This window comes from Peromyscus eremicus, chromosome 14 (genome assembly GCF_949786415.1).
Source record: "Peromyscus eremicus chromosome 14, PerEre_H2_v1, whole genome shotgun sequence".
Classification (NCBI taxonomy): domain Eukaryota; kingdom Metazoa; phylum Chordata; class Mammalia; order Rodentia; family Cricetidae; genus Peromyscus; species Peromyscus eremicus.
The window spans coordinates 70,740,818-70,756,043 of NC_081430.1; the positions used below are offsets into that span (position 1 = coordinate 70,740,818).

General features: G+C 34.1%; 1 protein-coding gene across 4 annotated transcripts in view; it reads right to left on the reverse strand.

The window, feature by feature from the left end:
• Positions 1-604: 604 nt before the first annotated feature.
• Positions 605-15,226, reverse strand: part of C14H14orf39 (chromosome 14 C14orf39 homolog) — a 34,597-nt gene continuing 19,975 nt past the window's right edge. For all 4 annotated transcript variants that reach the window (XM_059279201.1, XM_059279198.1, XM_059279197.1 and 1 more), the window contains 5 exons: positions 12,011-12,072; positions 10,243-10,418; positions 8,429-8,567; positions 4,336-4,393; positions 605-1,728 (listed from right to left, as the gene is read on the reverse strand). In XM_059279201.1, coding sequence (XP_059135184.1) covers positions 1,532-1,728; positions 4,336-4,393; positions 8,429-8,567; positions 10,243-10,418; positions 12,011-12,072 — 632 coding nt within the window. In that variant the 3' untranslated portion in view covers positions 605-1,531. The remainder of the gene's footprint in view (positions 1,729-4,335; positions 4,394-8,428; positions 8,568-10,242; positions 10,419-12,010; positions 12,073-15,226) is intronic.

Genomic DNA, 15,226 nt, shown 5'->3' on the forward strand with positions numbered 1-15,226 from the left:
TGTTTTGAAACATATAGTCTAATGTAGTCTTAAAGTCTATCATTAGTTAGATCAGCCTCCTGAAGTCTTTGGAAAGGCTTAATTCAATAAGCTGTGACATGCTGTGAATATTCTGAAGAAGTTAGACAGACCTTCACTCTAACTTTGTTTTGCATGTTGAGAATGATGATTCCACATGCACGCATCAAGATATAGCAAGAAACAATTTTCTGCTCATATAACAAGGATTTCTGGGGGTTGGGGTTTGGAGTGCAAGCTTGAGATGTCTTGAAAATGGCTTTAGAAAAGCATGAGTTTTAAATAATGACTAGGAGTGAGGGTTACCATTAAAGGTTTTTTGAACTTCCTGTTGGCAGCAAGAAGAAACCAAGCGAGTTTTCTCTGCAGTTTGATCACATGTAGGGAAAAAGTGAAGGCTTAAAAATCTGTAAGCATCCCAGCACTCGGGAGGCAGAGCCAGGCGGATCTCTGTGAGTTCGAGGCCAGCCTGGGCTACCAAGTGAGTTCCAGGAAAGGCGCAAAGCTACACAGAGAAACCCTGTCTCGAAAAACCTAAAAAAAAAAAAAAAAAAAAAAAAAAAAAAAAAAAAAAATCTGTAAGCAATTACACATCAAAACACAGTCACACTCTTTATTACTTCACAACTCAATTTAAAGGCACACAGAGAGATATTTAAGCAATGTATATCATTTCATCAAATTTAAATATCTTAATTTAATCTATGTCTAATTGAAAAATATCGAACATAAAATACAAACATGAAATACAAATATGAAACAAAGTATAAATACAAAAACTAAAAATGTTAATATGAAATGTTCCTTGTTGAAGATGGAAAACAAAAATTTTTTTATTCTTCAAAAAAGGTTTAATCAAAACCAGGACAACCAGAGATATAACAATACAATTTTCAGATATTAGTCTTTCTTTCACTTCTCACTTTCTTTAAGACATAGTAACATAATTAACAAAATTAGAATTTTACTGTTGTTGCATTTAGAAGAGAATAACATAAACCTTTACTGTCACTGACATGAATTTTTAAAAAATTACTATCAGAATTCCATTCTGCATCCTGCAATAATGAAGCCTAAATAAAACCCAGTGATTCCAAGACTTTTAATTGCTAAAGTATGAATTCTGCACAGCTACCATTACAAGGTCTTCTGATCGTTTGAAGGCATTTTTGTTATTATCAAAATAACTAAAATACTCCAGACTAAAACTCAAATTCCAGAGAGAAATGGACTTAATATTATACAAAAATTAATGAAAAAGTATTGACGTCTCTAAGATAGAAGGACTGTCTGATATGGCTTACAAAGTCAAAGTAAAAATCAAAATAAATAATGATTAACTAATGTCACAAATAAAAATGAAACATTCAGTACTTAAATAACTTCAATCAAGTAACTCAACTGTAGTAACCAATTACTACTTTAATTGACAAAAATGTATCTTCAGGCATTCAGTGATAATACAGATTTTTTCTAGATTATTATAGAGCAATAATAGTTCAAAAATAATAATTCAAAAAAACATAAATTGGGTTTTATTTTGTGAGGATGAAAAATCTTTTGAAGAGGAAGGCATTGTATTTTGATCCTGTTCAAAAGAAAATGGAAAACTAAAGTCATCTTTTCCAGCTCCAAATGTATGAGTTGAAGAGTCTGAGGGAAAAGAAAATGGGAAGGTATCTTCTCCTTCTGATTTCCCAAATAAGTTTCCTGAAGAATATAAATATTAAAATATCATTGTATTCATGTTATATGAAACTTAAATCTACTAGAGTACAGAGTACTGTACACAAAAATAGATGAACATTAAATCACTTACCTAACAGATATTTAAAATGTATTCTTCATATACACAAAGCATTGCCTTTGGTACTATGGAAAGGTACACTCCAACTTAAGCCCTACTTACAAATACTTTGAACTCAAGTGTGCAAAGAACTTGTATACATAGCAGGAAGTAGGGTAAGACATTTCAAGTAGAGAGAATAGCACATAGACCCAGAAACAGGTGTGCATAGGAAATAGTAGCGTAACATAAATCCATTCAACTTAGCAGGATGCTGAATAAAATAACAAAGATATATTAAACAAGAATTAATGAAGATTGAGTTTGCAAAGACTACTGAATGTCTCACTAATGTAGACTTAAATAGATAACGGGAAAATATTAAGTATTTCTGAGCAAAGATATAACTTAAACTGCTTTATTAGGTTACTTTGGAAAACATGAATAGAATGGGTGGAAAGGAACATCTAGAAATAGTGTAACTAAAAGGGGAAAATACATTATCCAGCTATTAATTATTGAGTAATTACAAAATATGCTTATAGCAGTGTTCAAAATCTTTGACAAATCTGTGAAGTTTTCCACCGTTTTGAAAGAAAATTTATAAATCAACTTCACGTGTAGATTTGCTTTATGTCAATTCTCATTCATTATTCATTATTTAAAACCGAAAGCTGAAATATTTTTCAATATCTTTAAAACCAACTATTACTCAACAATTTAAAATCTACAGCAACACAAAGGCTTATTTGAAACAAGTGGCATAAAGCAACCAATATCAAATGAGCTCACCAGCAGGATGAACTGATTAGCAGATGTTTGTGATCCCCTACTCCCCTTTTTTTATTTTGTTCTTTACTAATTTCATTTCATAAGACTTAGACAAGAATATACAAACTCAGAAAAAAATAAAGCCTTGAATTTCTCTTCACATAAATGAGTTTTACTTTCTTTTTAAGAAGTTCCTATGAAGTTTTATAAAATTCCTAAGCATTCTATAAATGAAAGTCTATCACTGGGTAAGGCAGTATTTTAGGTGCTCTGAGAAATTCAAAGGTAAATATAAAACAAGTCCTTGCCTTCAAAGTTCCAAAGGATGTTTTATATGTATTCATAAATACTTAGTGATATTATATAGAATATAAACATTATTTTAAAAAGAAGAGGTTCAGAAAAATAGAGATTCTTTTGGGGGGATGGAAGGTAAAAGTTGAAATAGAGGTTTTATGGAAGAGAAGTTAGTCTTTAAAGATAAAGATGGAAGTTGGAGGTTGTAAGAAACAAGCAGGTAAAAATGTCTGGGTATATTTGAGATATGCTGAACTCCTCAGTCTGATCAAAGCACAGGTAATTTAAAAAGAGCTTCAGTGTTATATTGAGGAAGATGATAAATAAATGACAGTCAAGTTTTAGCAACCACCAGTTTCCACTTGAATTATTTTAATCATGCTAATTATTTAATGCATGCTAATCATCTCCCTGTATTTACCCTTGTTTTTATACAGTGTTTTCTCCACACAGCAACCCACAGTAATCCTTAAAACAAAACAGAAACCAACCAAACAAAAACCTGTCAGAGCATTTCAGTCATTTGCTCAAAACCCTGCAGTAGCTTCTTCCTGTTTCACTGAGAAGAAATTCCAAAGATTTCAGCGACTGAAAGGTTGCACATGATCTGTCCCTTCTCACACTTCTGCTTTACTGTGCTGCACTAGTCCCCTTTCTCTCTCCTGCTCTTCACTGAACACCCAATCCCGTTACCATGTCAACACCTTTTCACTCCTGGCCTAGAATACTTTTTAAGCACCTACTACCTCCGCCTCCTCAGGTCTGTGCTCGAATGTCTTTCACTGATGTGTTCCTGAATGCCCTGTGGCACAGCAACCACTTTCCCAAAGCAGGAATTTCCTGGTCGTCTTATTCTGGTTCATTTTCCTTCCTCGTATTTATGATCAACAATAAGGTTTAACTCAAGTCAGGGCTGAATCAGGCCCACATAGAAAGATGACTTGAGAGTTTTACTTCTCATAATACCATTTTTTTAAGAAAACACAGGATTGCTGGGCACTGGTGGCTCACGCTTTTAATCCCAGCACTCAGGGAGGCAGAGGCAGGCAGATCTCTCAGTTTGAGGCCAGCCTGGTCTACAGAATGAGTTCCAGGACAGCCACGGCAGTTACACAGTGAAACCCTGTCTCAAACAAAAACAAACGATTAAAAGGGACTAAATATGATAACCATTGTAAGATACCCATAATGTTTGATAATTGAGAAGTCAGTAGTACAGGAGGAAACAGCGTTGGCAAGTTGTGAAAGACGTTTCCGTGCTGAAAGAATGGAGAAGGAAGAGTGGAATGGTCAGGAGGATGGGAAAGGAGAACAGATCAGTTACGGACTGCTTTCTGTGTGAGGAGATTGCAGCACTGTCTCCTTAGTTAACACTGAGGGCCTAAAAGATCAACTGGAGATAAACCAAGTACCACAGAGGAGAATTAACATGTTTTATATGTAGAAAACTTCAAATCACTTACCAATTTCTTGTTGTGATGAAGAAGGATTTAGGTTTTCTTCAGAGTAATGTTCATTAAACTGGAAAATATTTCCATTAACTATTACTTGTGAAATCAAAAGAACAGTTTATATAGTAGCATTTATATTTGACACTAGAGTCTGGACTTTTTTAGCATATAATATTAGAATAGACATGACAGTAACTTTCTACATAGATATCACAAAACTTAAAAAAATCTCTTTCTTTGGGCTCGGGATGTAGCTCAGTGGTAGAATCCTTGCTAAGCATACTGAGGTTCTTGGGTCAATCTCTTAGCACCAGATGGATATCATTTACTTATATTAAAACAAGGATTGGTCTGGAGGGTGTGACTCAGTGGTAGAGTGCTTGTCTATAGCATTCCTGAGGCCTAGGGTTGGGTTCCCAGCACTGTAACAAATAAATAAATGAAGCCTTTAATAACTTGATTATAGCAATATATAAAATATTTACACTTAGAGAATCATCCTAATATTTCTTCTGAATATTTTATGGTTAGTATTTTTTAAATTTAAAACTTAAACTGTTAAGTTTTATTGGTGTAATGTATAAGTCCTTAATTTATTCTTACAACTAATGGTCCCACCTTTATCACATTCTAAATTATTTTGTTTCAAGACTTTCTAGCCTATACCACTGACTATTGGATCAATCCTTATTCCTTTATCATACCATTTTGGTTACATGTAAGTTTACACAGTTTTATGCATTTAGTTATGTGTGTATATGTGTAGGGGCACATGAGCCATGCTATATATGTGGAGGTCAGAGAACAACTTGTGGGATCAGTTCTCTCCTTCCACCATATGGGTCCCAGGTAAAAAATCATGAGGCTTGAACCCATTCTTGAGCCATTTTACCCACTGTTTTAATGTGTAGAATGAGTTATATATATTCTCTTAATTTCTAATAGAGGTAAGTGATCTTTTTTCTTTCCTTTTGACAATCTAGCTAGGAGTTGGTCAGTCCTCTTAATCATTTTCAAAGAATCAACTTTGGCTTTCTAATTTTCTGGGTTTTTTTTCCTAGCTCATTGATTTCTAGTGTTTCTTATTTCTTCATTCACTTTGGATTTGCTTTGGTTTGTTGTTCTTTTTATATCTTTTCAAAAGAAAACCAATGATCATTAATTTTAGACTGTTCTTTTCTATTAATATTTGTTTTATTAACTAAATTATCTAACTACCATCTTTGTTCTGGCTGTGTTATCATTCTACAATTTTGAAATGCTGAATTTTCATAGTATGTAATTCCAAAATCTTTTCTGATACCTCTCATGACTATTTTCTTGCCTCACAGCCTCAAAGTTTAGGATTTTTCTAGGTATCTTATTAAGTTCCAACTTAATTGCACTGTGGTCAGAGAACACACTCTGATTCCAATACTTCTATATTTATCAAGATTCATTTAATGAACCAAAATACAGCCTATCTTGTAATTATACCATCAGTGACTGAAAACTTAAGAGTTGTTGGATATGGTGTTCATCAAGATCAGCGAGACCAAAGAGACTGATTATAGCATTCAGATCTTACAAGACACGTTTACTATGTTATCTAATTTTAACAACTGTTGAGAAAAGGGAGTATATTGAGAAAAGGGAGTATAAAACACACATAGTTAGGTATCTATTTACCTCTTATGTAAATCTGACTAATTATCCAATTAACTCATTAATTTCATTTCTTGCAATTGAACCCACAGCATTGTAAACACTAGGCAAACACTCCACCACTAAGCTCAATATATAGCTTTATATTACATGTTTTAAAGCTGTCCCTAGACATAAACCATATTTGTGAGTGGTGTATCTTCCTTATGAGTTGAACTTTTTATTTTTATAAATTATCTCTCATTTCTAGCAATGTCTTTATCATGAAGGGTACCCCAAGTGATCATGCAGCCTTCTTAGACTTAGAATTTTTATAAAATATAATTTCACACCTATTAATTTTCAACCTATCATCAGCTTTATATTGGAACAGGCATGTGTGTGTCTCTCTCTCTCTGTCTTTTTTTTTTTGTTTTTGTTTTTGTTTTTGAGAGAGGGTTTCTCTGTGTAGCCCTGGCTGTCCTGGAACTCATTTCCTGGCCCAGGCTAGCCTCCATCTCAGAGATCTGCCTGCCTCTGCTTCTGAGTGCTGGGATTAAAGGCTTGTGCCAACACCACTGCCTTTATGCTTTCTTACTCAATTTCTTCTTTATTGTCTGTCTTCTTCTGGGCTAAATACTTGTTTAGAATTTCATTCTATTACCAGTTTTACTTTTGAGCATTCTCTTGATAATTCATCATGATTTGTCCTAAGAAATGTATTAATTGGAGGGTCTCCTTCCCCAACTCACCACAACAAAACAAAATGAAACAAAAATTAAAAATACAGTTTTCCGGGATTTCTTTTTGTTGCTGTTGGTTTGTTTTTATTTTTAGAGACACGGTTTTTCTGTGCACCCTTGGATGTCCTGGAAACTCACTCTGTAGACCAGGCTGGCCTCAACTCAGAGATTCACCTGCCTTGGTCTCCCAAGTGCCAGGATTAAGGTGTGTGCCACCACTGCCCAGCTAATTTTCTAAGATTTCAATTATACTAAGATTAGATTACATTTAAATTACACTGAAAGGAAATAAATTTCCATAATGTTCCCTTCCTATGTAAATACCTCATGTATTTATGCTTTCAATAATTTTTCAGTGGTTTTATAGTTTTCTTTATGCAAAATGTATATGCTTCCTGCTGAAGTTATACATATTTAAATTCATGTTACTATTGTAAAAAACAATTTAGTTCTTGTGGTCTGTTTTTTTCATGTCTAGACATTCCTTTTACAAATTGCTTATGAAATAAGTGTATAAATAACAACAAAAGCTAAACATATTAAATACTATAAAATGTATAATACCATATCTTCTATCAATAAATTTGTAATTTTTTCAATTTAATATATTGTAACAAAAACTTAAGCCACATAAAATGCTAGGTATGATTATTTAAATGAGCAATAGCAAGAAAATATTTACATTTGTACAACATAGCATTAGTGAGTGGTACTTTTGAAAATCCTCTATGTGTATAAATTCATTTAATATTCATAAACTCTATGGCAGCCACTGTCATTATTTCTATTGTATAGATAAGGAATTTGAATTATTCTCACCAATTTCATACTCTACATGTCCAAGTACTGAACAAGTTAATATTGAGTTTAATTGCTAAATTCAGAAGTAAACAATTTATAGTGATTTGCATCACTGAAAAGTAGCAACACTGGTACAAGTTCTTCAGGTCTTTTAAAATTAATGAATGAAGTGTTGCCATATACATACATAACTGAAAACACTAATATAACACAATAGCATTATGAATTAAATGAGAATATGTAGTTTATTTTTACACTTAAAATATGTAACACATTAGTTATAAAACCAAATTCATTTTAATCTGCCTTTAACTACAATTGAGATCATCCCTATCTTAAGGTTTTTCTTTTATTTGATTTGGGTGCTGGAAATCAAGCTCAGGACCTCATGAACAGTAGGCAAGCACTCTACCACTATGTGAGCCATATCCCAGGCAGAGATTTTCTAGATTTACTTTTATTTCTGTGTATTCCTGTGTAGATGTATGTGTGCCGTGTATGTACAGACGCCCTTGGAGGCTGGAAGAGGCTGTTGGCTCCCCTGGAACTGGAGTTTCAGGAGGTTGTGAATCCTGACATAGGTGCTAGAAACTGAACTCGGGTCCTCTGAAGGGCAGCAAGTGATCTGAACTGCTGAATCATCTCTCTGGCCTCAAGATTTTCTTTTAATAAATAAATATGAATCTGGCTTGTCTGAAGTTAAGAATGAAAAAGCAGTAGGGAATTTTTCTATACTCTCAATACTCAGAACGTTTTTCCATGCTGGAGGTGTCCCCCAGCCTCAAGGACACTAGTCAAGCACTATCCCACTGAGTTATATCTATAGCATTTTTAAAAAAGTTGCCTCTGTAAATATTCTGTCCCAAGAAAGCTTGGTACTAAAGGACTAAAACTGCCTAAAGCTCCGATGTACAGTTTTTAGAAATAAATCACACTACCTGATCTGATGAGATTTCTGAATCAGATACAGAAGAATCAAATAAATTTAGTCCAGGTGATCTAGAAGAATAACTCATAAGAAATGAGAATCCAGGAGAATCCTTTTGTTTTTGCCCTTCAGGTCCTACATTTCTAGTTCTGTTACAGAAAGATTTAAAAAAATCATCAAAATGTTAAAAATGTATTAGTAAACAATGCAGACTGGGAATCACTATAAGCAATGGCATACAGGTAAGAATTTGTAAACAAAGGTTGGAGGTGGGTTTCAAAGTGACAAACTTATGGAGAAAGGATGGTTTGAGTAGGGAATATAAAAATCAATCTGGGGGTAATAACTGTCAATTCTTACCAAGAAATGTTGTCAGCACTATTCTAGATATTTACATACATGTAATTTACTTCTGCAACAATCCATCAAAACAAAGTATTGCTGTTATCACTTTTCATTTTACAGCAAGTAATTTTGAAGTTTAGAAATGTTAAGTGATTTGCTTAAAAAAATAGTGAGTGCCTAAGTTGAAATTTAGATGCAGCCATTCACATTCAAAATGTAAGCTCTCATCTCTGACACTGTCTTCAAGATCTTGAAAACTAGACATGAGACACATTTTAATGAGAAGTCAGACATCACAGAATGTTAGATAAGAGAAGATAAACTATAATGACCTGGAAAAATAATTAAACAAGACAGTATAAAATACAGATCCAGAAAGGTCTAAGTTTAAAATCTCAACTTTAAGCCAGGTGGTGGTGGTTCATGCCTTTGATTCCTGGCTGTCCTTGAACTCATTCTGTAGAACAGGCTGGCCACCAACTCAGATCTGCCTGCCTCTGACTTCCAAGTGCTGGGATTAGAGGTGTGGAATGTACCTCTGGTCAGTGTTTACTTAGCATGAGTGAGGCCTTAGGTTCACTCCCCAGCATCCCCAACCATATAAATAAATCAATGTATAGTTATATATTATATATAAGTCTGACAATACTGCCACAGCAATCTCTATGATCATAATTGAATCACATACCTTTACAGACCATAATTTTCTCACCCACAGAGTTTTAGCATATAATACAACACTCATTCACAATTTTAGGATTTGATGGTAAGTTCTGTTTTGAGTACATTTTGCTTGAGTCAAATGCATGACACTCATACATAAAATTCTTACTAACAATTTAAGACACATGAGTAGAACACAGGTGAGTAATACCTGATGAAGCACAATCCGACTTAGGTCTAAGAGGGACTTAGGGTTCCATGTTAAGGGACAGTCTGAACAGAAGCCAAAGGCTAAATTCAGCATTGCTTTCTTGGCTGCAAACCCTCAATCAGCGTTTCCAAGGCTGTATATTTATATTAGAGACACTTAGTCTTAAGAAAATGGGAACTCATGCTTCAGACATGACATAATGGAAACTGACTTGAAGCATTACTCAATAAGTAGTCCACAACTCCTTTATGTATCAGTAGTTCTTGAGCTTGACACTAAAATTTTTCCACGTATTTATCCTTTGTAAAATCTGAAACCTACATACTGTCACAGTGGCTACTCAGTATCTGTATCCTCTTCACTTTACCATCAAACCCCAAACAAACAAACTAAAAACAGGGAGTAGAGTCTATGACACAACAACGGTAGAACACTAATAGCTGTACAAATAGGTAGATGGGTACATGGTCTCTCCCTTGTTTTTATGACTGAAATACTAAAATCTTTTCAAGTTCTAACTAAGTAGGTATTTTACTACTCCTATAAATTACTTATATAACTCAATGTATAAATAATTCAATTAGAATTATTAATAAAAATCCTACATTTCAAAGAAGGGGCTTTTAGGGAACTGTATTTTCTCCACAGATTCAGGTGTCTTCATAGTTTCCGGAGTTCTTGGAAATAAAGAAGTTTCAGGAGTTTGTGGGAAATTCTCAGTCCTTTCTTCTTCACCACTATTATTTTCTATTGGCTTTCCAAAGTGTTCTATGTACACGGCCTGCAGATGGAAGGTAACACACCACTTTCACAATGACTGTTACTACTTAATAAAAAACACTCATATAATGCATAAGGTAGGATGCACATTAGCCTGTTATCACTAAAGTAAGAACTGGTGAAGTAACATATATACTCAAAAAATAGAAAAATAAAAAAATATAAAAGTTATTTTGTCAGTAAAGTCTTTTCTTTCCAGCCCCATCTCTCTTACCTCTACATGAAAAGAGTAAATGATAACCAAAACATACTGAAATTGATGGGAAATACTGAGGAGTGGTTTTTCTTTTAAATTTCCACATTATACTCTGCTAACTCCTTGAAAAGGAAATTTATTTTTAAGCAATTTTTGTTTATTGCTTTATGCTATAATCTGGATCTGTGTTGAAAGCTTAAGCCCCAGCATGGTATTACTGGGAGGTAGGATCTGAGAGTTCTTTTTCTTTTTTTTAAAGATTTATTTATTATGTATACAGTGCTCTGCTGCATGTACCCCTGTAGGCCAGAAGAGGGCACCAGATCTCATTATAGATGGTTGTGATCCAACATGTGGTTGCTAGGAATTGAATCAGGACCTCTGGAAGAGCTGCCAGTGTTCTTAACCTCTGAGCCATCTCTCCAGGCCCCAGATCTGAGAGTTCTTTAGATCATGGTGGGTGGCATGCTCTGAAAGGGACTGTGAGACCTCTTCAAAAAAATTCCTGGCCATAGATGAGGGCTTGACTCTATTATGTACTCTGTCATGATATGTGTATGATAGTGGCCGAAACAATGGGACCAACTACTCATGAGCTCTTAGACTACAAACTGTAATAAACCTGTCCTCATAAGTTATCCAAGGTAACTGTGTTTTAATGTGAATATTAACAGACAATTGCCTACTTGGTTTTTTTTTTAAATTTTTTGCCATTCTAATTTTATGCTACTTTATCACTAAAGATTGAGAACCTGAATACTAACTTTTTTTAATCTCATTTTTGTACAAACACACACACACACACACACACACACACACACACACACACACGCACACACGAGAGAGAGAGAGAGAGAGAGAGAGAGAGAGAGAGAGAGAGAGAATGAGAATTATCATATATGATTATACCAAATCCTATTACAGAAACAATATGGGTCTGTGTAAAAAAAATTATAATTGCTCATTACCTGTATTTCCTTTACAGTAGATTACTACTTCATCATTTCTCATTTTAATCCTTGGTACCTTAGTCTGCATCTGTCATCATTAAAGCTTTCCACTACACTATATCATCAAGATACTTTCATGGTAACCACTGGTCTTGAATTGCCATAACAAATCATTCAATCATGTCAAAATTATTTTCTTCAATCATGAATTGGTTTCTATCTCAATATGTATCATCACTTATGAGTAACAATTTCTTGGTATTTGCTCATATAAATTTTTGTGTATTCTTTTTTTAATCTGGAAAATAAATTTCTAACTTCCTAGAACCTGACTTCCAAGCTAATAAATAATCTTAATTGTAATAAATCTAAAATTTAAATGGTCACAGAATATCTTTTAAATTAGGATGCTATGCTTAAAAACTAAAAACCTAAGATTTGACTTACCTGTGGAGTACTTTTTGATTCTCTTAGTTGTCTTCCTGTCTCTTTATTTCCACACTCAGCATCTATTTGTTATACAAGAATGAACTACTTCATTTATGCAATTTCATTATGAAATTAAACAATTTACTCGTCTGCTTTAAAATGTCATGCTACATTATACATATATCTTATGTCTTTCTTTTGTTTAGCATATGTGTGTACAATTCTCCATATCACTGCATGTAGACATAGTTTTCTTATTACTAGTACAAATATTCCATATATTGATGCATTCTACAACAAATGGCATTTTTTATGTGCATTCCATATTTATATTTCTCTAAATATATCTAAGGTATAATTATGAGACAAAGAGTATGCGTATCTCCCAATATCATGTGTCAAACTTTTCCAAAATGACTGTATCAACTTTGGCTGTGATAACTAGCCATTGTAAAAATCATGAGGTCTCAGAAAATGAGTACTATCTTAGTGGTTTCAATATACAGTGATCTATTAATTACGGTTCATATCACTAGCTTATGAGAGTCCCTACTGTTCAACACTCTTATGAATATGAATATGAATATGGGTAGACTTTTTAGATTTGCTAATCTGGTAGATGTGTAACAGTATTTCACTGTAGCATTACACTTCCATGATTTGCTAATCATCATTTCATGTTCATCTGCCAGAAAAGTTTCTTTTGAAGTATCAATTCACATATTTCTATTTTCTAAGTTTTAAATTTTTTATCTTTGCATGTCTGTGTAAATATTCACATGCACATGAGAGTGTGTGTGCGCACATGTGGAAGTCAGAAGACAGTGTTGACTGTCAATCACTGCCTTTAATCTTGCTTGAGACAGGCTTTCTTGTTTGTGGCTACACATGCCAGGCTATCGGGCCTACAAATTTCCAGGGACTGTCCTGTCACCACCTTCCAGCTAACCACAGCACCACTGAAATCACAGACACATGCATCCAGTTTTCTTCGAGTTCTAGGGATCCAAACTGAGGGCCTCACCTCACACTTGCACACCAGTGCTTCCTTTACCTACTAAGCCACCTGAGCCTCAATCCTGACATACTCTAATTAATTGTCTGCTTTTATCTGTTTGGTTTGTAAAAGTCCTTTATACTTTGTGGAACTACTCTCTGGGCAGTTTTATGTATTACAAATATATCCTTTGGCTTCATGACTCATTTTCTTCCTTTTTATTGTATCCCTTTTTTAGATTTTAGATTTTATTTTTATTTTACAGTGCACACAAGAGGTCAGGAGAGGGTGTTGGATCCTCTGGAACTGAGTTATAGATGGCTATCAGTGGCCATATGGGTGCTGGGAACCAAACTCAGATCTCCTCTGCAAGAGCAACAAGTTCTCTTAACCTCTGAACTATCTCTACAGCCTCCTTTTTATTGTATCTTTGGATAAACAGTTTTTTATTTTAATGTAACAAATGAACAGTTCTTTATTAATTAAGCTCTTAATTATTCTTTAAGAAATCTTTTTCTTGAGACTGGAAAGATGGCTTAGTGGTTAAGAGTGAGTACTACTCTTACAGAGGACTTGAATTTGGTTCCCAGTACAGGGCAGCTCACAACTGCCTGTAACTATAGCTCCAGAGGATCCAACACCTTCTTCTGGCCTCTGTGAGCACCTGCACTCATGTGCACACATCTACACTCTGACACACACATATACATAATTAAAAATAAAAGGTAAATAAATCTTTAACGATTGGAAATGCCTTTCTTGAAGTCACGATTGAATCTACCTATCTTCTGTAAGCTTTGTACCTTTTGCCTCTTGCATTTAAATCACAACTATTACTTTTACCACATATTAATTTTCTCAAATTATAGGTTTAGGGACTGTTGGGAGTCTTTTTCTCTAAAATAATTACATGTCTTCTTGAGTATGAAGCCTCATTACACATGCTTAACACAGGTAGGACTGTGCCAATTATATCTATATTTCCCAACATCTCTTTGTCAAAGGTGCATTGTTCTTAAAGGATTAGCTATTCCTTCTTGTCTAATGCAATCAGCTTAGCTTATGAAGAGGATTATAAACAGCTGGAGCAGATCACAAGCACAGGAATGGCTAATGGTTTTTTTCTCTTAAAAGAAAGCAAAGAGAGTATTTAGCTGTCTAGGATGCACATGTTGTTTCAGTTGAACCATATAAGAGAAGTGAGAAAAATAGGCTGACAGAATATGACTATTCAGAAAATATATGCATCTACAAATATTTTAGAGATTTATTTTTATTTATATTTATGAGTATGTATCTAAGTGAATGTATGCCATATGTGTGCCAGCCTAAGGAAACCAGAAGAGGCCAACGATCCCCTGGAACTGGAATTACAGGTGGTTTTAAGTTGTCATTGTGGGTACCAGGAACTGAACTTGAGTCCTCTGGAAGAACTGATGTACCCCTCTTAACCACCGAGCCATTTCTCCACCCCCAATTGACAAAATTGTATAGTGTCAAAATGACTCATTGTAAAACTTCAAAAAAGTAAAAAAGTGATGATTTCTATATAAGCATGATACAGGGAATAGTGTTACTCATTAATAGGTTACTAAAAGCCAGGTGGTGGTGGCTCATGCCTTTAATCCCAGCACCCGGGAGGCAGAGGCAGGCAGATCTCTGTGAGTTCGAGGCCAGCCTGGGCTACCAAGTGAGTCCCAGGAAAGGCGCAAAGCTACACAGAGAAACCCTGTCTCGAAAAACCAAAAAAAAAAAAAAAAAGGTTACTAAAATATATATGTACATGCATAAGGTATACAATATACAAACATATAATCATACGTGTATACTTTTGTAACTACACATCCATGCATATACACCCATATATAGATATTGGGAAAAGATAAATACTCTCCATTGTATGCTACAGTTCTAGCAGTTAAGTTGATCTTGGAGAAATAAACTGTATATATATATATATATATATATATATATATATATATATATCCTGTGACCTTTCTATGATGTTCAGCCCAAAGCAGCAAAAATTAATATAAAATATAGAAGATATTATTTACAGTAGCAAAAAAACCTGGAAACAAGAAGATATTCAATGTGTGAGAATAGCTGAAATCCACTATTCAATGGAATAGTATGTAGTCATTACAAATAAAATTAATGTTATGAAGAATAACCTCATGTCATCTTTTGTTTGTAAAGACTGTATATTGTTGAGTAGGGAAATGGGATATAAATTA